The sequence below is a fragment of the Phalacrocorax aristotelis genome, chromosome 1 (genome assembly GCF_949628215.1).
Source record: "Phalacrocorax aristotelis chromosome 1, bGulAri2.1, whole genome shotgun sequence".
Lineage (NCBI taxonomy): Eukaryota > Metazoa > Chordata > Aves > Suliformes > Phalacrocoracidae > Phalacrocorax > Phalacrocorax aristotelis.
In genome coordinates this window covers 4153367-4176349 of record NC_134276.1, presented here as the reverse complement: position 1 = coordinate 4176349, position 22983 = coordinate 4153367, and the positions used below count along the sequence as shown (strand labels likewise).

Here is a 22983-nt window from a genome sequence, read left to right as displayed (position 1 = left end):
TTGTCAAGGAAAACCTAGTGTAAAGTGATTTCCAACGCAAAAACAATTCCAGAAGTACCTCACTGAACACACTTCACCATCTTCTACCAGGATGCAAACAATCTCTTCTTGATTTCCTAGGTCCTAGCGATGTGTTTGCTTGCAGAAGGTCAGCAGCTGTACCTACACTGGAGTCACAAGGTGGGCAGAGTCAGGGCTTTCTGGTAACTCTAATCTATGCTTTAAACCAATTGAGCCTGGGGTGTTTCTCTGCATGAAAAATGTCTTAGATCATGGGAGAGAAGGAAGAGAGGGAAGAGGTTAAACTTAGGAGACTTTAGGTACCCATAAGAATGATATCTCCGTCTAAGCTTATCACCTGAACTCCCTTTCAGTCAGGTGAGTGAAATGAATCCTCTGAGGATGCAATTAATCCAGCTGGTCATAGATCTAAATTAAGATAAGATGAATCACACCTAAAGTACCTTTTTCCCCCACTGACTCCAAAAGGAGCTTGCGGTGACTCATTCAGGTGAAGATGTCTATATTTGACACATCTACATGTGGTAACATGAGGACAAAAGCAAAGTTTCCGTGAGAAGCACAGTGTAATTTTCTGTAGCAGGCTCCAGCAGCCCTGAAAAAAAGTGGCTGCTATATCTGCAGAAGAGAAATCTGGCTTTTCCAAGGCATCTTGGTACCTTACACCTTTTGGTCTTTGGGTGGTTTGGGAAATGCCACCTGACGTTTTGAAGGTGCAGAAACAAATCCTCAGAGAGCTGTTGCTGCAAAGTGATGCATTAGAGTCACCGTCCTTAGCAAATTCTTAAGGTTATAAAAAGAATTTCAGAAATGAGCCTCTAGCCATGCAGTTTAGGGGAGAACATAATGTGATTGCAAATCTTGCAGTGGAAGGGAATAGCTGAATATGCAGATACTTGATCCTGTGTTTTGTCATTCAAGTAATAGAATAGAATCATAGAGTCATGTAGGTTGGAAAAGACAGTCATCTTCGCTATTGAAAGTTGGCTTCCAGAAGAACGATGTACTTCTTTCAGAAGAAACATGTAGAACAATCTGTAGAAAAAAATTCAGACTGCATCCTTGGGTCGAAGAGACGGGGAATGGATTATTAAGGTGTTGATCTGTAGGATCCCCCTGAAGAATGGGCAGGGCCTCGGTCCAACTTCTGTTTGCACTTAGTTCTCAGCAGATAGATGATGTACCAAGGAGAGCCTGCCATCACAACCGTGCTTGTACCAAACTGTGCCAGAAGGCAAAGAACAGAATGAGCTACCTCGTCACTTCTTTGGTTAAAGATCAAACTCTCCTTCTTAATTATGGGAGTGTTTGATGTTGCTGAAGCCTGTTGCAAAGCAGCACATATAGAAAAAGGAAGCTGTGTTGCTGTCTCTTTTGGGTGGCATTAATCACTTCCCAATGTAACCATCTGCAGGTTAAGGATTTAATGTGAGTTGATAATCTAGGCTCCAGAGAGAGCCTAAGTGCCTCCAGAGAGAGAGGCATCTCCCATCTTAAAGCAAGTGGAAATGGATCACTTCTGGAAATTCCTCTTTCTCCAGTGATTATAAAGGGAGCCTTGAGGGCTCACTTAGTTGGGTACCCAACTCTTAAGATCAGTCTTGCCATACAGAAAACCCAGTCAATAACACTGTTGGTCTGGTTTCAGTCCTGTTGCATCTCTCTGTCTCTGAACCGGCATAGTCAAGCTCATGCATCCCAAACTTTTCAAGTCCAAGCTGCCTAAATAAGCCTGTGAGTCAAATGGATGGCCACCCTGTGCAGAAATGCTGAAGCTGATTTATATCTTTACCTCCCCAGATTGGGACTTTTCTTGTCCTGGGCTTCTCTATCACCGCCCTCTTCATATTATCAGTACTCTGGGGAGATCAATGGAAAACTGTCCGCCTGTCATTCCAGGTAAGAGGGGCTGGGAGGTCTGTTTGATAGAACAACTTGTTTATAGAAGTATTCTGTGGTAATTGGTAGAAAATATTCCATATGGTGTTTTTCACACGTTTTTTCCTGGCAGGGTATGTGGTTTTCACTTATAACTTAACATTTCCTGTTGGGAGAAAGTAAGCCAAGACCTGAGGTTGAGTTTCAAGCTATCTGATGTAACACGTCTCAGTTTGGGAAATCACATACTTTTTCTTTTTTTTCCTAATTTTTTTTTCTGGAAATAATGTTGTAGGTGTACTGTTAATTTCCATGTGCCCAGGGCAAGTAAATCAAACCCCTTTGCTTGGCAGGGTTGCTGGAGCAAGGAGGACACTGAGGTGCTGAAGCATGTCCGAAGAAGGGCAATGAAGTTGGTGAAGGGTCTGGAGAACAAGTCTTATGAGGAACGGCTGAGGGAGCTGGGGGGGTTTAGCCTGGAGAAGAGGAGGCTGAGGGGAGCCCTTCTCGCTCTCTGCAGCTGCCTGAAAAGAGGTTGTAGCGAGGTGGGGGTCGGTTTCTTCTTCCTAGTAACAAGCTATAGGATGAGAAGAAATAGCCTCAAGCTGTGCCAGGGGAAGTTTAGGTTGGACATTAGGAAAAACTTCTTCACCAAAACAGTTGTCACGCGTTGGCACAGGCTGCTCAGGGAGGTGGTTGAGTCTCCATCCCTGGAGGTATTTAAAAGAAGTGTAGACATGGTGCTTGAGGATATGGTTTATGGTAGACTTGGCAGTGATAGGTTAGCGGTTGGACTTGATGATCCTAAAGGTCTTTTCCAGCCTTAACAATTCTATGATTCTGCCAGTTCAGCAGCTTTAGCATTAACACAATTTCAGTCTTCTGTGACTCAACAGAGCTTCACCTCCTGAGGGCAGGGCAGCGTTGAGTTTTTGGGGAGCAGGTGGGTAATGCTGGTGTCAGGTGGGACAACCTGTGGGATACTGTGCTCAGTTTTGGGCGCCTCAGGACGAGAAGGACATTGGGGTGCTGAAGCATGTCTAGAGAAGGGCAGCGGGGCTGGGGCAGGGTCTGGAGCACAAGTGTGCTGGGGAGCGGCTGAGGGAGCTGGGGGGGTTTAGCCTGGAGAAGAGGGGGCTGAGGGGAGCCCTTCTCGCTCTCTGCAGCTGCCTGAGAGGGGCTGGAGTGAGGGGGGGGCTGGTCTCTGCTCCCAAGTCACCAGTGACAGGACGAGAGGAACCGGCCTCAAGCTGCGTCAGGGGAGGTTTAGGTTGGATGTGAGGGAAAATGTCTTCCCTGCCAGAGCGGTCAGGCCCTGGCACAGGCTGCCCAGAGAGGTGGGGGAGTCACCATCCTCGGGGGTGTTCAAAGGCATGTAGATGTGCTTAGGGACATGGTTTAGTGGTGGACTTGGCAGTGTTAGACTCACGGTTGGACATGATGATTTGAAATGTCTTTTCCAACCTAAATGATTCTATGATTCTACTCAGGAGGTCAGAGTGCATGTTCCACTGGCCTCCTCAACTCTCAACAGATCTGAAGATGGAAGCTAGAGCTGCCCGGTGCTGTTTAGTGTCTGAGCATCCAGGTCCCCACATGTACTGGGAAGGAGGAAATATGTAAGCCTTTGACTACATAGCTGCCTTGCAGGTGTTATTTGGGCATATCACCTCTCCCCCATGTGGCCTCCTGCTTGTGAATATTGGGAGAGCAATGCACATGGGTGGGAAGAGGAATGAGCTGGTAGCTCCAGAGTTATGGAAGTCTCTTTGATATGAGGTGTTTGTAGGGTGTGGTCAATTGCACATTCCTGCTCTACAAAGTTAGGAAACCGTTGGGCTATGCACTGGCAAAGGTAATGAGAAATCATTGGCTTCTTCTCCCCCCTTACAGAGTCCAGGGGAGGTGGATGAGGAGGAGACAAAAGAGCCTTTGAGTTCCCCACAGGTGCTGTTTATTTTAGCTGTTCGTGCTCTTTGAGATGCTTCACAGAGCCTCCCACTGGTGTTCCCAAAGAACATGAATCTCTTGTAGATTCTGTGTCATGTCCATTAGCCCTGCAAAACTATCTCAAATATCCTGGACATCTCAGATGGCACCTCTGTTTATGTAACTGAATCCTGCTTCTAATCGAAAGATGTTGGTATCAAGTGCCTGGGGCAGACAGTATGACAGGCAGTAACATCTCTCAGTGACTGCTGCTTTCTTCAACTCTTCCAGCTTAGAGACTCAGACATGGACTAAGCAATAGGAAAGACCTGCATCTGAATAGATTTTTTTTCCTAGCACGTGTCTAATAACTCTTTGTTCCAGCTGGAACAGAAACCACAGGGCTCTGATGAGCATGAGAAAATGATGGACTGGTTTCTTTGACAGACTTCCTAGTTTTATAAAAGGTGTGTCATATCAACATTATGTGAGTGAAGACCATCCATTCAGTGCCAAACTATTTCTGCTTTGTTTTCGGCTCTGCTCATAAATTCACGATAAGCACAGAAGTGATTCTTAGCTTCTGATCTTCTTGTTTAATCTTTAGGACCAAAGAAATAAAGTCAAATTACTTTATCTGTCCACCAATAGGCATTATCAAATATAGCATAAGCATTAAATGAATATGGGGTTTTCTATGTTATTAAATCAAGAAAAATATCTATATGTTGCGTTAAAAGTAAAAAAAGGACAAAAACCACAGTTAGCCCGAATGCAAGTGAATTAAATGCTTTGAAATAAACTAAAATTCATTATTTTTTCTGGCATATATTGATGACATGTGAAATTAGGTGATGTAGGGTGTATACAAGTCTAATAATGTCCATGGTCAGACATGTACCAGATTAACTACTTCTCTTACACCACAATAGTGACTTCCATGTAGGTGTAAATACCACATTTTATTACTCAGGTTTGTTGGCATCAGCTTAATGATTTAGCTGCAGTGTGGTGTGGAGATGACTATTATCTGGACAGGTTTGGATTGGGTTAGATTGGAACAAAGTGTCTGCTGTCTGGAGGAAGCTCATGAATTACGGCAAAGCAGTGATGGTGATTGCATCCTTACGGATCATAGAATCACTAAGGTTGGAAAAGACATCTAGGACCATCAAGTCCAACCGTCAACCCAACACTAGCATGATTCCTAAACCATACCCTAAACTGCCATGTCTACATGTTTTTTCTGAAAACCCCCAGGGACGATGACTCCCCCACCTCTCTGGGCAGCCTGTGCCAGGGCCTGACTGCTCTGGCAGGGAAGGCATTTTCCCAGTATCCAACCTAAACCTCCCCTGACGCAGCTTGAGGCCGTTCCCTCTCGCCCTGTCACTGGTGACCTGGGAGCAGAGACCAACCCCCCCCTCACTCCAGCCCCTCTCAGGCAGCTGCAGAGAGCGAGAAGGGCTCCCCTCAGCCCCCTCTTCTCCAGGCTAAACCCCCCCAGCTCCCTCAACCTCTCCTGATAAGACCTGCTCTCCAAGGAGGAGAGGACAGCCTTGTCCCCTTCTGCTGACTTAGGAGAAAGGAGAGCTGCATAATGCAGTGAGAAGCGCTCCTCAGCCTGAGGAGTTGGCCTGACTGGGGGAACATCTCTCGCCCCTGACTCCAGAGGTGTTTGGTGGGTCCAAGACAGGTGAGGGAGAGAGGCTGAACTGCTGGTATGTGCAGCAGAAGCCCATTCAGGTGGAAGGCTGTAGCCGTGCTGGGGTTTGTTTCTATCTGTTTCCACACAAAGGATGAATCCTTTGACTAAAATCCTTTTCTCTCCTTGCCAGATCACAGCTCCCTATCTCCACATAGGGGCAATAGCCATCATGGTCCTGCTATCCTGGCCTGTGGCTCTTCATGCCATCAGAGCAGATAAGAAAGGTACAGTAGCTCTGCTTTCTGCTTCCTATATGACAAAAGGCATATATCAGTGTGGGAACACAGGCATGCAGGAGCCCTTTCCTCCCACACCTGTGCTCCAGCTGGGGGGAGCCTTTAGTGTCTGTGTATCCCAAGGAAACTAGGGGGGCCGGGGCTTGGGCTGTGCATTGTCCTGTGGCCGTCCAGGTGCGTTACTGTTTTGCATGCTCCCTTGCACAGTTTTGACCTATTACCAAGGCGGTGACCTGCCTTGAGATGAAGATTAGCAGAAGTACCCACCTTCCGAGTCGTGCATGGAAATTTGGTCAGCCCTTTGCAGGAGACAGCAGCCAGTAGCAGTTCTCTTGGCTGAGCTTTGCTTGCCATACTCAGCCTCACTGTCTCAGAAGGGATATCCAGCCCAGTCAATCCACTTCAGAGTAGTGCATCTCAGAAGCCAGCTGAGACAGGGGGAAGAGCTTTTTGGTCATTTCCTGGTGTTATCCCATGGCAAGTTCTGTCTACCTCTGAGCATTGTGACCAAGTAGTGTAAAGAACAAGGGCAGATGCCAGGAACAACAGCAGGAGAGCCTGGCTCTGGGAATGGCTGTTTTTCTCTGACTTAGTCTTTCCATATAGCCAAAATTATCTACATAACACCCATCTGCAGATGTTGATTCGTAATAAAATTAAAAGACAGGACGGGCTGGTGAATGGTATTTTTTTTCCTGCCCAGGTTTTTTCTTATCAAACTACCGCTGGGGAGGTTGGGAGGGAGTACACTGGGACCCTAGACGTTACAGTCCACCATGCCTAATGGACTCAGCTCAATACATCAGCTTGGTGTAAGCCCAAGTGCGTTCAGAGCCACTGATAGCACATGCAAAGGGGTGGTGGCTCAAGAAAGAGATGTTGGTGCATAGTGCTCAATTCTCAGAGGAACTGTTTTGTTCCCTGAGGTGAAGGCTCACTGGGGCTTTTGGGCAATGTGTCAACAGACACCAGAGAAAATTGTGGGTAATTAGTCGGCAAGTTTCTGAGATGCAATGCCCATGCAGTCAGAGTCTGTAGGGTTCTGTCGGTCACACACAGAATGACGCTGACAGCAATCTGAATGAACCAGGGACTGCTTGAAGGGGATGTAACATAGTTGAAGGAGAAATGTTCCTCCTCTTCTTCACTGTGAATGAAACTTCAAAACGTTGCTTGTTCTTATTTAAGAAAAAAAAGAGCATCCTTCTGTTGAGGATTGTTTTTCTACAGATGGGGATATTTCATTGCACCACCTCTCAAGAAAAAGATATTAAGGCCATGCCTTGCTGTAAGGCATAGTGAGATGTAACTGAAACACAAAACCTGCAGTCCTGACTTAGCCAGCCCACCTCCTTGTTTTGACCAGTTTGTTGCCCTGGGTTGCATTGTTTGGAGAGAAAGTGAAAATTAGTGGAAGAAGGAATGGAAAAAGGGATGGGATGAAACTCAACAGCTACTTAGCTGGAGGACTGTATTAAAAGTCAAGCTGCAAGGCAAACCCGTATGCTACCACATGAATTAACTCTAGCCTTCCTCCTTCAAATTCTTGCAGTTGTTCAGGTGATAATTGTTGGTCCATACCTGGCTATCCTTCTCTTTCTTTTCTTGATACCTCTGGGGATGTACTCTCCTTGCATCAGAGAGATGGGGACACTTGGACCAAAGCCAGCCCTCATTGGACACCGTGGAGCACCAATGGTAGGTCTGGAGAAGTTATTTTACATCATTTCTTCATCCTCTGTCTTGCTACTTTCTTCATAATCTTCTGGGTTTTTCCGTGAAACCTGTGGAGGGTGGAAGGGGAGACGTTTCTGTTCGGAATTGCATGCCATAGGCATCACTGCATGGATTTGCTAACAAGGAGAAAGCTGTTCCTGAGGGACAGGATGAGTTTGGTGGCTAAAGCAGAAGAAAACAAAGAGTAGACTTTAACAGGATAATGACAGTCCCTTAATACAAACCAGAGGTGTTACAAAGAGACAGAAAGTATTTCTAGAGTCCTCCAGAGTATGTTTGAAAATTACCTGCTCATATGCTTTTTTTTTTTTCAGCTGGCACCAGAAAACACTGAGATGTCATTTCAGAAGACAATTGAACATGGTGGGGATGGTCTCGAAACAGATGTCACCATTAGGTAAGGGGAAAACATTGCATCTCACAGAATATACACTTCTTTTTCTAAGAGTTGCCTTTGGAGACGTGCAGCTCCAGGCATTAGGTTTTACTGATGGCTGGGACAGAGTCCCTCAGCTGGCGCGTGATGATAAGGGCTGTAGGGCATGGTTGTTCTCAGGCAAGTCAGTAAGCTGTAGTTATTGATTTAACAATCATTATTTCTACAGCATATTTTAAATGCTTTGCTAAGTATAAAGTAAAGTCCCTACCGTAGTTTGACTTCCAGGCCACAGTGACGGTTGTATGAGGCCTACAAACCAACAGAAAATTGTGTTCAGACTTGTGAAAGCATTATCCTAATTATTAGTTCTTTAATTACCTTTGTTTGGGGGACTCATTGCCATGAATTGCTAACATACTGTGCAGGATGAGCAGTTTCCAGGCACTGAAGGAGAAAAATACTAATGCTTAGGTGCTCCACTGATGTAGACCTTTGTATAAGAGACAGTTTTGCCTTCCCAACACTGTCCATTTAGTCTTCAGTCCTCTGAAACCCACTGAAACACTTTGGAGTCAGCAAAAAGAGATTTCAGTCATAAGTTAGTATCCATTTTTGGGGTGGCTGGCAGGCATAAAAGCCACCATCTCCACTTTGTCCCTGAGGAAACTGAGGCACAGACAGTCACAACTTCTCCGAGGTCACCCAGCAGTATTTAGGTGGGAAATAACCTGGTGTCTTGAGCCTCAGCCTTCCTACCTATCCCTATCCCAGCCTCTGCACTGAGGGAGGCTGTACTGCTGCATTCATGATGGCCCAAAAATTCTTCTGACCTGGCATGAGTCTGCTCATGTTGTGAACGAACCTGCACCCCAGGTGACCTGAACTCCTGCTCTCCAACAGCTATGATGGCGTTCCTTTCCTCATGCATGACAGAACCTTGAGGAGGACAACTAACATCAAGGAGGTCTACCCCAACGACACTGCTCAAAATGCCGCGTTATTCTCCTGGGATACCCTGCAGGAGCTGAATGCTGGAACATGGTTCCTTAAGGTAAGCGCCATAAACGACTGTCATCAACTAGATGTAGAAGAGACCCCAGCTGGCTGCTACTTAATAGCATGAATGTTTGGAGAGGAGCTACTGGCTGAGCCAAAACTCAAAGAAGTTAGTAAAAATCCTTCAGCTGACGTCTCCTTGCTTTGTCTGGTTAGCCTTTAGGCTTAGGAGACCTATAACAATTGGCTGGTGGGTGTTGTTGTGGCTCTTTATCATGGCTGCAGCAGAACGTGTGTTCTAGAGGAAGAAGACAACAGCTACTTGTGCAAGGTGCTGTGTATAAGAGTCACAGCTAACATGGTGGGGCAGAGAAGCACAGCAGAGTTAGCTGTGAACTACACAGTTTAGGTCCCAGAAGCAGCGTTGACACAGCCTGGATTAATTTTGCTAGTTTCTCAGGTAGAAGAGCTAAGCAAAATAAAGTATCCTCACCTACTGAGGGCTGATTTCAAACTTTTTCCCTCTTAGAGATATGAGTTCTTTGTATGCAGCTGAGTCTCAGAGGCGACTACCTGATTGATTTCCTTTTTTATATCTGTTTATTTATAGGACAAACCATTTTCATGCATGGGCTCACTGTCAAGGGCAGATCAAAACCAGGCAATGAATCAGTCAATTTACAAGCTAAGTAATTTCTTGCGCCTCGCAGACAGTCAGAATAAACTTGTGATATTTGATCTCTACCGCCCTCCAGAGAAACACCCTTACAGGAACTCATGGATCAACAGAACCCTGGAAGTCATCCTCAATGAGTCGGGGATTAGGCCTCATCTGGTAGGGTGGCCTCACTCCTCTGTATCCTTTTATCTTGCTCTCTGAATTGGGACTTTGGGGTCATACCCTGCATGATTTCGCCTGCATAAAGTCCGGCCTCTTTCATTTCACTTGTTTAAAGAGGCATCATTTGGAGTATATTCCTACTATCGGTTCCTTAGCAGGTACCAAATGGTGTAACCCTACAGCAGGACAGGGAAATCAGGCAGTGTATATACCAGCTGATGCCTTAGCCCTCAAACGGCATCCTTTCATCGTTGTAATAATTGGCAGCCTACCTCCTGCTGCCCACGCTTATTTTATATATTGCATGGAAACTCCTGGCTTAAATTAAAATACATGGAGCTGGGAGCCTTCGCTGCCTTCCTCCTTCCCCAGGAAATTCCCTGTTTGGGATGGATGTTAAATCCACGTGGATCAGGTTATGTATCCATTGATGTCTGGGAAGTTATGCTGATTTGTATCTGCTGAAGTTCCCTTCTCCCATGCTGGGACAATGGGAGAACAGAATATTTTCTGTTGCCTTTCCCATAAACCAAAGCTGTCCTTCCATCCGCTTCAAACACCGCATCTTTTGTTGGGCTGTGTGAGATGTACTCACTGATTTTAAGCTGATAAGGAAAGAACAGTGAATACTTATTTCTTGATGAAAATGACTTGCAAGTTTTAACCCTGCATCCAAATGTTCTTTGATCATTGAAAGAAATACATCATTTGACAGGCTCAAGACCTTATCTTTACTGGGTTTGTGTGTAGGGCAGGGCATATTAGTAATCCGTTGGGAATTTACTGGGTCCTCTCATTGCCTGCAGGTCCTGTGGCTGGAGAATGACATGAGGTCCTTTGTTCAGTCTGTTGCTCCTGGGTTTCAGCAGACAATGGGCAGTAAGGCCCCAGTTGAAGATCTATTGATGGACAATATTGTCAAACTCAATCTGGCCTACACAGAAATGTCCAGTGAAGATATCCGGTAGGTTGCAGTTTCAGCCCCAAGTGCAGTCGGTGGACTGTGTCTGGCATTCATTTGCCTCATGTGTGTGGCAATGTCTCCCTCCAGTGACCAGCCCCAGGATCTATAGCACTTTGGGAAGAGCTCCTTTAGACCAAATGGCCATATCTGTAACATTTTGAAGGTGAAGGAGTGCAGTTCACTCCTACTGTTGATGCTGTGTATGGCCAAGAGGGGGCATATGTAATTACACCCCCCCCCGCCCCCAATTCCATAATTACTTGTCCAGGATCTGAGAATCTTCTGGTAGAATAACACAGTTATCTCCTGATTTCTTGTCTTCCTCTTCATGCCATCCCCAGTCCCACCACACTGAATCATGGAGAATGAGCAACTATTTAACCTCCCATGGTTCTTCCATAAACATCAGTGTGAGTGTGAAATGCTGTGGTGAGAGACCATCGCCCTCTCGTAGCTGTGTTTTGGAAGCTTAGTTTCTCGTCTCTGTTGCAACCAGTACTCTGTTGCTTGTGAAACACTGAAAATATCATCTCTGCAATGGAAGGCTCCACATTCATTGCAGGAGTTTCCAAAATGTCTCTCTCATATGAAAAGAAAAAAAGGAAAAAAACAAACAAACAAACAAAAGGTCTTACCTGTCCAGTTCTTCTTTTGTAAATAGGATTTTTTTTCTCTTTCCTGTGCGCAAAACCATTGAAATCTAATTAAAAAAAAAGAAGAAGAAGAAAGTTTAGTCCTTTGGATGAGAGTATTATTCATGTTTTCTCAATAATAGTTTTCACAGTATTTAAAATCCTGGGTAGATCCATTTGGGTAAATCCTCGATAGATCGTAGGTAGATTTGCAAATGCTGATACTGATGATACATTCCTTTGGTGTTACACAGAGAATGGTGTCACTTCGCGTTACATTTTAATAGCTTATAAGAACTCTACCGGTGACCAGCTGACGCTGCAAACATGAGTAGCCAGCTTCAAGGTAGTTTCAAACACACTGTTGGGAGATTACAAACACACCATTACATTGATCCATATGGCAGAGGGGCAAGCAAAGTTTTGACCTTTCGGACATTTTAACTGCATTTACTGCCAGTGGGTCAGGTATTGTGTATTGGCCAATTGTGAACGATTAATTATTGGCTGGTTGGCCTTCCTTTCTATTCTCGATTTACGTCCCAATGCAAGCCTTTCCTACAGAGAGTTGTTTCTCCTTTATTCAGCCCAAAGGAAGTACTAACCTCCTTGCTTTTCTTAATAAATCTATTGTCTTTTGCTCTTTTAAAGGATGTATGCTAAGGCAAACATCACCACCAACCTTTATGTGGTCAATGAGCCGTGGCTTTTCTCCCTGGCATGGTGCTCTGGGGCACACTCTGTGACCACCAATGCCGTCCACACACTGAAGAATCTCAGCCAGCCGCTCTTCCTCATGGTAAGCGAAAACCCTCCCCCTCCCAGGGGTAGGAATTAGGGTTGGGATGTTCGTGGTTACCTTTGGAGATCATGGGCCAGTTCACGCATGGATAAAGGAGATGACTTTTTGCATGTAAAGAATGTGAGTTGAAACCTGGCTTCCCTGGCACCTGTGAGCCACTCCAGGTATTGCCATACCCTTCTCCTCTTTTCTCTTGGCACAGGTAGAAGCACCCTGCTTGTTAGGATTTGCAGCTTAGACCTTGAGATGAGTGAAAAGAAGTCATATTGATTCTTGTGTGGGGAGAAAAGAAGGGCCTTTGAGGGCACATGTAGCTGATGCAAAAGGAGTCCCATTTCTAAGCTTTTGATGCACCTTACTGATATCAGAAGCTCCTCATTTCCCAGGGCCTCCCACCACCCATCTCAGACTTGATCTGGTGCTACAAGCCCAAGGGAAACAACCATAGAAATAACCCTTCCTTGCTTGGGAGGAATTTTTTCCACATCATTTGTCTATTCCCTATTCTGCCTTGGGCAGCATGTAGAGCTAAGAAGCACCTGGAGCACTGGTCCCACCAGACTCCCTGCAGCCTAAAGGTTACTGCTTTGAATTAACTGGCTTCACACTCTTAAAGCAGATTTTATGATACTCCCATCCAGAAAACTGCAGTGTTTCAGTCCATTTGGAGGGTGGGTGGAGGTCCAGTCTAAGGCATTATCTTCAGATGCTCTTAGAATTAAATCAGGAGCCATGCCAGCCCCTCTGTGGTGGTCACTAAAGGACAATTTTGCCAGGGAAAATGAGATGCCACCAGCTGACGTTCATGTAAGAGGGAAGCAGAGAGAACTAAAGGGCCTGCCTGTACAAAGAAGAGGTCCCTGTTATATTCACCGTGATGAGGTCTAGTCTTCTTGGCTACCCAGCAGATCTGCTTTTATGAGAGGTGAAGATTTGGCACCAACATCCCCTGGGGGGTGGCCACCTTGAAATGCCACCAAATGCTTTAAGCACCTGAGAGATGTTACTGCACATGCACACCAGGCAGCAGAATTGCTGTAGTCAAGCAGCAAGACAGTTTGAGGAACTTTTTTGCATATCTTGGGGTCCTTGGTGGTAGACACATCCTCTGTTGTTCTCTTCCAGACTCCGCAGCAGTACAACATCATGTGGATCCTGACAGATCTGACCTCTGCGCTCCTCATCTCGCTCATCTTTGCTCTGCACTGGTAACTACCAAGTTGCTAACGGTCATACTAACCTGATCTTCTGCACCAGGTGGAGGGAAGGAAGGGTCCTTTCAGGTGGTCTGAAGGGTTAAAACTACTTTTGAGAGCACTTCTTTTCACTAGAAGAAAGCCCTGAAAGTGTCCAAAAGCCTCTCTGCTACTCCTGCTTGCTCTCATTGTCCCTTTCCGTTTTGGCAGCTCAGGCATCTACCCTCAGGATTCAGTGGAGACCTGGTGGATTTACAACCACCACAACATAAACCAGTTATCAAAGCTGATGGGCTGAGAAAGCAACTGATTTTTCTATTCTTTATCTATATATTTATCTATACACTGTTGCATTGGACTGGCTAAGGAGGAAAGCTCTCAATGTTAATATCTGAGCACCCTGTGTGGTGTCTGCATATGTCAGAGCCCCTGGGGAAATCCCTCCTTCTACGTGAAAATGTCTGAGTATGTCACAGACACTGCATTTTGTTTCCTCCCAAGCTATCAAAGACATTGCCTCTGTTTAATAATTGAGGAAACTGGGGTTAATGGGACAGGCACAAAGTGGCTCCTTCCCTTCCTTCCGCTCTCACCCTGCCCTGCCCTCTGCAGTCCTTCCTCAGGTGCTGCTTTAGAAGCTTTCACCTTGCTTTCAAGGCTGCAAGTTGCAGGGGAGTTTGCAATCACACCTGCAATGCATCACCACCACCATCAGACCTTCCCATGGCTGTCTCCTCCAGGAGTCTATTCATGTTGGGTGTGCATTTCCCAGGGCCCTGCAGCTGCTTCTGATCCAGCCAAACAACCACCTCTTCTGGGCTGGCATTGCAGCAAGGGCATTCCCAGCCCTGCCACCAGCAGTGCCCGAGAGCCCTGCGCGGCCTTGTTTGTCAGGTTTATGAATGCGCCAAAATTACAATTTCTAAATTTCCCTGGCTGCTTAGGAACTAGTGGCTGCAAACATTTCTGGGGCTTTTGAGCTCTTAAACATTTCTTAGAAAACAGGGCTTAGTCGCGAAGTTGCCTTCAAAAAGCTGTTGCACGCGTGAATTGTGGATGCTTAGACATTAGTCATGCGCTGAAGTCCTTTCTCGGTAAGAAACTGTGCAAATCCCAAAATTCCAGGGCAGTTCCTTCCTTGACAAAGTACAAAAAATGTGTCCAGGGCAGCAGGGAGCTGCGAGGGGAACCACAGCAAGCGGTGGCCTGACCCAGGTGCTTTGCCCTATGCAGGTGGCGAGAGCGGAGTTTCTCCTGCTGCGCCCATGACGGTGGCTCAATGCTGGAGAGCGGCACCTACAACAAGTTCAGGACAGGTGAGCAGGGCAAGGAGCGCCAGGAGCCGCGTCCTGCTCAGGCCGTCTCTGTGGGAGCACCGGGGTCCTGATGGGTGGGTTGGCGATGGGTGCCCGTGCTGTGGTGAAGGATGGAGGCATCTAGGGTTACCTCAGTGAGGGTGCAGGTGGCAGGGATTCCTCCCCTCTGTTCAGCACTGGTGAGGCCACGCCTAGGCACTGGGTCCAGTTCAGGCTCCCAGTACCAAACAGGTGCTTACAGATGGGTGCGAGCTCAGTGGCGCCACTAACCTGGAGGATGGGGCTTTTGAGATCTCGGTTTGCACAGTGGGAGAGAAGGTCAATGGGCATCTTATCACTGTCTGCAACCATCTAATGGGATAGTGTAGAGGAGATGGAGCCAGATGCTTCTTGCATGTGTAGTGACAACATCACAAGCTACAACCTTGGAAACTTTTACTAGATAAAAAGAGGAAAAAAAGAGACATCTTCCCTGTGAGGGTGGGCAGATACTGAAAGAGGGGCCCAGACAGGTGGGGAATATCCACCCTCAGAGATGTTCAAAGCCCTGAGCAGCCCGATCTAAATAGTCTTGTTTTGAGCAGAGGCTGGGGCAGAGATCTCCAGATGTCCCCTCCAACATGCATTACACTGTGATACTGTGAAAAGAGAGCCCAGAGGTGCTGAGCACTCTAGGGTCTGCAAGGCAGGGTGGGATCACAGGGGACCCTCCCATGCACCAGGTTTCTGCACCCATGGAGCTCTGTCATCCAAACAAAATGACCCAACCTGGGCTGCCGGCATTTTCAGCCAAGATCTGTTTGCTCACAACAGCTGGCAAAACAACTGCAGGTATTTCGGTAGCTCACTCTGCGTCCCCTTTTCCAGAGCTCAGTGACATGCCTGTCGTCATGGCCTGACGGGCAGAGGGGGGACACAGACCTGTCATCTTGATGAAGACTGGAGAGCAGACCCTCCCCTGCTGCCCCTTCCTGCAATGCAAACACCAACCTGCCAAGGTGGCCATTTGGGGGGTCAGATTGCCTGGTGAGGAGGAACCATTTGCCTCTATGACTCTGCTGGAGATGAGCACCGAGCTTCCACTCCTACAGTTGTCTTCACATTCCTGTGCCTGGCAGGGATCCCTGGGGTGCAGGGGAGCACAGATGGAGTTGCAGCCATGAAGAAGCTGTGCACCATGATGAGATGCAGCTACCTCATGGGAGCCGCCATTTCCCTCCGAGACCACTGGCATCTCACAAGGCAGTCATCCTGTGATCCCTCCTGGCGTGTGTGTAAGCCTTCTGTTTCCCCAGCTGCATTTTATGCATGCTGCAAACATCTGAGCATCCTCCAGTCCTCCCCATTCTCCCACATTTCTTATGTCAGCTCAGCCTCTTCTCCACACACTCCCTCCTTCCCTCCTCACAGATCTCCTCCACCCCTGAGAGCACACCATCCCCACCACGGTGGTCAAGTGCTGCTGGCTGGGTCATGAGGGTCTGTACATTTCTATAACGCAGGCAGGGGCAGCTTAGTTTTCCCTTTTCCCCACTCTTGCCCTTTCATAGACCCTGACAGGACAGTCTCCTCCCCTTGGCTGTGGGCAAGCGCATATCTTCCCATGGGTGCTGAAGGGCTTTTTGGTGCCATGGCCATGTAGCTACTGGGACTACGACCAGGAGCACATTTTTCTTCAGAAGGGTTGAGCTGCACGTGAATTGGTCCCACCAAGGGTCCTGTTTGCTTTTCCCTTGGGGAGGGCTTTGCGCCCTGGGATTTATGCTGATTTTTTTGTTTCTCTCAGTGGCTGCTGTCACATCGGGGAAAGGGGTCTATGCCCGGCTCTGCAAGGGAGATGTGAGCATCTCCCAGGTTTAAGCCATAATTTTCTACTTGAACAGACAATAAGAACACATTTTTTTGTAAATTGAAGTGATGTTTTAAATACATTTTAGCTCTCCTATCCTGTTTTGTTCTTATTCTGCAGACTGGGAAAGGGGAATAAAATAGTCGTCTTTACCTAAATCAGGCTATAGACATTTTCTCATACATGAGCCTCTTGCAGTTTGGTGCTTTTGCTAAATAAAGCTATCACAAGTGGATTGTGACAGGAAAGCATTAGGTTTCGGAGTTAGCTGTGCTGAGAGGCACTCAAACCTTTCCAAGCAGCAATTTTGGAGTATTTTGGAGGCTAGAAATGCAAAAAGGCAGCATCCTCCTTTGGAAAAGGGCTAAAGGGCTGGTGGGTTGGTGTAGAGCAGCTCCAGGTCTATGAAGCAGGGGGGAAGAATGCTACTAATAGTGTTAAACCCCCTTTCCATGCCCCGCATCCATAGCTGGTTCATAATTTTTTGTGGGTACCACTTGCATGGAGGTATGTGCAGCAAAACCAGGAGGTGGAGAGTATATGGGCTGAGTGGTGGTGTGCACCATGGGGTCCTAGGCCTGTCCCCTGGTGCCCAGGTGAGGGACTTGGCTCGGACAAGCTGTGGTCCCCGATCATGGCTTTTAATATGTATTAGGAAAAGCCACGTCAATGTGCCTTCATCCATGTATCTAGCTGCTGTTTGACCATTACACAGTGGTATCTCCCTGTACTCACCTTCCTCATCCTCAGCAGCTTTATCCAGGCAGAGCCTGGCTAGTCAGGACTGTGCTCTCCTGCAATGCCTTACGCCCTGTCACATCTCAGCTACTATTTTTGCTGCTTCACAGCTAGCAGGGTCTGTCAACACTGTTAAGCACGTGGCTGGTAGTCTGTTTCCCACACATACACTTTTCACCCAATGCTTCCTACATTCAGTGGCTCAGCTCAAAATTGGCCTTTGTGGAGGACCCAGCCCTTGTCTTAGCGGATGAGCTATGGAGACTCCCCAAGCTCCAGTGATTTTACCCAAAAAAGAAAATATTGCACTTAATTTCCAGTCCAGTTACACCGATGATTTGCTCCCCATTGCTGGATAGTCTCACCAGGAGTCCCCCTCTACAAGGAGGTCTTGACCCAGTGAGGACCTGGGAGCCCTGAGCCCACCCTTCCTTGTGGAGACACCACCAAAACTGCACAGCGCAGAACAGCTTCCCACAAACCACTTAATGTTTTTTAATTAGAGTATTTCGCTTGGACATATGTTTTTTGTGTTACATCGCTTGGTGTGAATACAAAGAGGCCAGCAGACACTAATACATATGACACACAGGCACACACACACAGAATCCCAGCACCCCCCAAAACAGTGGGGTGCATGGGAGGCTGACAGAGCTGTGAGTGGAGGGATGAGGGTGGTGGCAGGAGAAACCTGGCCCAGGACAATGCTATAAACATTGCTATGCTGCATTGTCTACTGAGCATGCTGTGGGAGGCGGGGATGGTTGGAGACTCACGAAAGCAGTGGTAGTGGTGGGGATGGTGGGCACATGTCTAAGGACAAGAGGGATCGCTGGGACAGTGGAATCATGGCAGATTGGGAGGGGAGAGAAGCATCAGAGATGGATGGTGAGAAGGCAGCTTGGCTTCTAATGTAGCCTTGGCTGGTGTAACCATGCTCCCATCACCAGAGTGCTTTGGGTAGGGGGATGGTGGACAAAGGGGATCTCCTAGCAGCCCTGTCTGGCTGATGGATGTCTCCACACAGCATCTCATTTGCTTTGGTGGAGCAACTGTGGCCCAAAGTCACTGCTGCAGCCCAGTCAGATGTCATGGTCCTTGAGGTCTGGTAGGCAGTGCTGCCGACTCTTCCTGGCATGCCATGGTGTTGGGTGACCAAGCCCAGCTGAGCTTAACAGAACAACATACAACATCCTACAATATGGACTTTTATGAAAGCAGCCAAACTCAGCCCAGTGCACAGGACCAAGAGAGGTCTCTCACACCTACTGAGATACACTCAGTGTTAGTGACGCCAGCACCAGGTCTTGGTGGACAATTCTGGCCCCTCCTGTTGCCACACACCCCAGGCACATGCTCCTTTGAAGCCTGGATTTTGGAAAGGCACCCCAGGCTCCTTCTCCTGCATCCCCCCAGACACAACATGGCTTCAGCCTCCTCTTGCTGGCAGGTCCCATCTCTGCTCCAAAGCAGGCTGGTCCACACTGGGTGGTGTCGGATAGAAGACAGGACAACCAGCCAACAGATTAATACAGTCAAAAAAAGATGGAGAAAAGCCCACTGAAATCAAGGGCCTGCCCTCTCTGTAAGTGGATCGGGTCCAGCTAGGACTAGTAAAGAACCGTTTCATACAGCAACACACAAAAGCACAATAAAATCATTAGCTGTTTCCAACCCTGACGGCCAAGTCCCTGTTTGAATCACAGCTCTGTGAGCACAGGCTTGGCCTCAGTCTTCCAAGCATGGGGACTCCAAAACCCCTACATCCATACTGACGCTTGAAGTAATGATCCTCCCAGTGTTAATTTGCCTGGACACCAGGGGCAAAAGGAGATAATTCATCTTCCAAGCTTCACTTCCAGCTGAGACCATAAGTTGGGAAAGACATGCCTTACTCAGCCTCCGGCAATCACAGCTCTGGGGGAATCCCTGGGCGAGGGATTGTCCTGCAGGTCGCCCTCAGCCCCGAGTCAGCATCCAGATACCGGCACGAAATGCAGGATTTTTTTTTTCCTTTTTAATATTTTAAAAAATAAATAGAAGAAGAAACAAAACTTTAAAATTTGTTCTTTAAATATTTCCAGCATTGCACGGACAGCACTTTAGTACTCTAGCCTGTTCGATCAGTAGTTTGTGTATTCTGATTCCTAGTTCAAGTGTGCTCCTCCCAGCCTGCTTTTTCTGTCTGTCCTTAAGAACACAGTGTATTCTTTTGTAATGTCAAAAAATAAGCCCTGCAGTGTTCGCTGGATAGCTTTCCAGAGTGGGCCAGGGCTCCGTTACTCCTCTTCAGACCCGAAAAGCCCATAACTTCACCAAAAGCTGTTAGCATCCCGATAGCTCTCTCTTACTTAAGAAAAAACCAAACCAAATCAAAACAAGCCACACACACACACACACACACACAAATCCTCTTCCAAGAGCCTTTGTGATGCCAACCATCAGGGTTCAGGCAAACCTCCTGTGGAGTGTCTTTGCTCAGTCACTGTCTGAGAGTGGTGGTGTCCCCTGGAAATCTTTGAGGTGTAAGATGGAGTCAGGGTGCAGGGTAGGGAAGGACAATGGGAGGTCAGAGATAGTCATCTTCGCTGGAAGGGGAGGTGGGATTTGAGCCCTCAAGGTCAGAGTCCAGCGAACTCCCTGATGGTGTTCGGCTCATCTTCCACATCTGGGAGGCAAAGGTTGTCCCCCAGCTGCATGGGTATCCCACAGGCCTCAGCTGGTGAATTAGCTCCATGGCCACCTGCCAGTGGCTTCTTGCAGTTCACTTGCTACCCTTTGCACTCCTCTGTTTGCTCATGGCTGTTAGCATCTGGCTGATGTACGAGGTCAAAAGATCATCCATCTTGTACCCCTGAGGAGGACAGAGAAGATGTTACCTGCCTTTAGAGCACAGTTACCAGTCTCTGGCTCGTGCCTCCTGAACACTATGGCTACTATTTGTTGACTTTCAAGTTTTTCAGGTACATTTTGACCTGTTCTACCATTCTCCTTGGGTGAAATGACACCACCACAAGGAACACAGTCCAAACATAATTTGCAGTGTTGAGATGGAGGAACTCACCATCCCAGGATGATGTTGAGGGTAAGGATGTACGGAACTTTAGACGGGACCTGGATTTTCAAATGGCCAACAAAATCCTGAGTGCCTCAAAATAATAACATTTAATCCAGCAGGAGTTCTTATCCTTCCTGCTTCAGGTTTAAGCTAGTCTAGGAGGAGGTTTATTGCTGTGACTGTTACTAGAGACAAGCTGGGCAAAGGATCTTGGTAAAAGGGCTCAAGAGCACTGCCTGAGCCCATAGCTGCTTCAATATGCTTTCCAGTCCAGTGACAGGGAGCAGTCCCTCATACTCCTGAGATGGCAACATCCCAGGCACTGCAGGCTTGCGTGTAAGTTGGATGGTGGGCCAGTTGAGCAGAGCCATGGGAAATCCAGAAGGAAAAAACATATTGAGGGGTCTTCTAAGAGATCACTTTCAGCCCAGAGAATCCCCTGAGACACAATCTGATGGAAGCATTTAATTTTGCCTGCCAAAGTCAGGATTTCATTTAACTATGCCCAATAATCTTTAACACTCCTTACCAGGGAGGTCTCGCAGAGCAGCTTGCTTCCTCTCACCAGGTTGCCAATGGTTATATGGAAGTACGTGTTGCCGCTGCTCCAGTTTGAGATCTTGGTGAAGGGGTGAGTGATGAGAATATCCTGGTGGGAACACAAGACTGACACTCAACACGCGAGCGCCTCAACTTTCATGAAGGGCTGTGGGGACCTCTCATGTCCTTGTTCATTTTCCATCAAAGCAGACCAAAGATGTCTACTGAAATGACACTGTACGATGGCCTCATGGTAACGGCAGAGAGATGCAAGACTTTGGATCCTCCTGTGCTTGTGGAAGACTGTTGTACTAAAACCACCATGTGGCTGGTAGAAGTAACTGGTATGATATTTAATCCGGCTCCTGTCCTAATATGGCGAAAGGATTAAGGAAGGAGTATGTGTGTCCTCCAGTTACAGGCCCCTAACAGCTGATGCTCCCCGTCCATCTCCTCTTGAAAAAAGCTGGGCTGGTACTGTGCAACAGGGAATTTCTGCCTCCAGAAACTTTCCTGGCTATCCAGACTTTCTAACTAGGTTTAATGAGAACCCCTAAAGTTCTGAACAACACAGTCTCTGGGATGACCTCTGTGAGGGGTTGGGGAGTGGGATCAGGAACATCTGGTGAAGAACTCAGTTTTGCTTACCTTGGTTTTGGGATCAATGAGGCTGACTCCATGCTTATTGATGGCAATTAGAAGGATTTCCGGATAATTTGGCTCTGTAGTTTGCTGTTGGAGATGAGAACTGGTTAGGGAAGGTGTCATGCAAAATCAGATTTCTTCCTATTTCCTCTCTCCATGTCTTTTCCTGCCAGCATTTCCTGGCCCATTAACTGCTACCCAGTTTATCCTCTAAAGATAAGCATAGAGCTCATTAAGGTATCACCAATAGTCAGAGCTGTCTAGTTAAGCACAGATCTCCTAAACGCATGATAACCAGTGGGTGAGTTGCTGACAGCATGAAGTTCCTTGCCATTAGTATGGAAGAGCTGTGATAGACTGGCAAAGCCCAAACTTCTCCTTTCCCTTCCAATCCCTCTGCTCCACCTCATGCCTGCTGCTGTGGACCTCCAGGCCAAGACTATATTGCTCTGTCCCCTTCTGACCTTGACATTCAGTTTTGTTCCTGCTGATAACCCCTTCTCCCAGCCCTGTGCCATGAGGACCTTCAATTTGTTCCATTGATGAAGTAGGGCTCAGGGGATGGGGGGCTCATCTCCTGGCCCTGCCACAGATTTCTTGGCTAAGAAGTCACTTTTGGTGAGTAAATCACAGGATATAATCAGATCCCTTATGCCGTCTGAGGTGGACATGACAGAAGATGGAGTGCCCAGGTTCAAGGAACTGATGAATAATTTCAGCAACTCGTTTCTAGCCCAGGCTCACCGTGTGGTCATTGAGAAGAAGGAGTTGCAATAAACTGTCCAGAGTACTGGGACAGACTTCATGACTACTGGCCTCTACTGTCTTTGATAGGAGCCTGGCTCCGTGGTGGGTGGTCTGAATTTGGTTCGTGGTACATGCGGACATGTCCCTTGGAAAACTGCACGTTTCCCATGGCAAAGAGATTGGCTCTTTGGCTCTTCAGCAGCACAGCTACCAGGATAGTCTCAATGACTGAGATATGCTGAAGCTCTACAATTCCTCTGTCTGTGTAAAGGTGCAAGGCAGTAATAAATGAATGTATCGGCCCTTTAGTGATGGACAGTGTCACACCCTTTCCCTGCCTCATCAGGGTTGTCCCAGTCTGATCCAGACACTGGGACAACCATGCCTACCTGGAACCTCTCTGTGTTACAGGGCTCCTGACCTTGGCTCAAAGCTGACAGAGAACCCCCAAGCAGGGCAGGTACCTTCACTTCAAAGAATGCTGATCCAAACGTAGGCCACTTGAAAATAATCTTTAGGAAGGCAAGCTTGGCGTCTTCTCTTGTTTTGCCTGCGTGCTTATTGTAGTATGCCACGATGGACTGCAACAGAGAACAAAACAGAGCTAGAGGGTTGCACTACCTAGCACCAGGGATTTTTGCAGGGAAGGAGCATCAGTCTCACAAAGATGGTTGGTTGTAGTCTCTGCTCTAATGAACACTTCACAAAAGTGCTGGGTGGTCACTGGAGCAGGGCCTGGAACCAGGGCAGGTCCTTCTTCCTTATATGAGC

The 22983-nt window shown here is 47.4% G+C and overlaps 2 protein-coding genes across 2 annotated transcripts in view; one reads left to right on the top strand and one right to left on the bottom strand.

Moving 5' to 3' along the window:
* GDPD4 (glycerophosphodiester phosphodiesterase domain containing 4) overlaps positions 1-16580 on the top strand; it is a 37683-nt gene extending 21103 nt beyond the window's left edge. The window contains exons 5-16 of the mRNA XM_075115649.1: positions 121-180; positions 1822-1920; positions 5667-5760; positions 7325-7470; positions 7824-7906; positions 8789-8939; positions 9495-9719; positions 10532-10689; positions 11973-12120; positions 13249-13331; positions 14553-14635; positions 15503-16580. Coding sequence (XP_074971750.1) covers positions 121-180; positions 1822-1920; positions 5667-5760; positions 7325-7470; positions 7824-7906; positions 8789-8939; positions 9495-9719; positions 10532-10689; positions 11973-12120; positions 13249-13331; positions 14553-14635; positions 15503-15534 — 1362 coding nt within the window. The 3' untranslated portion in view covers positions 15535-16580. The remainder of the gene's footprint in view (positions 1-120; positions 181-1821; positions 1921-5666; positions 5761-7324; positions 7471-7823; positions 7907-8788; positions 8940-9494; positions 9720-10531; positions 10690-11972; positions 12121-13248; positions 13332-14552; positions 14636-15502) is intronic.
* A 1837-nt stretch (positions 16581-18417) lies between these two features.
* Positions 18418-22983, bottom strand: part of MYO7A (myosin VIIA) — a 103970-nt gene continuing 99404 nt past the window's right edge. Inside the window, exons 46-49 of the mRNA XM_075115515.1 lie at positions 22602-22793; positions 21469-21552; positions 20810-20929; positions 18418-20076 (exon numbers count right to left, since the gene is read on the bottom strand). Coding sequence (XP_074971616.1) covers positions 19987-20076; positions 20810-20929; positions 21469-21552; positions 22602-22793 — 486 coding nt within the window. The 3' untranslated portion in view covers positions 18418-19986. The remainder of the gene's footprint in view (positions 20077-20809; positions 20930-21468; positions 21553-22601; positions 22794-22983) is intronic.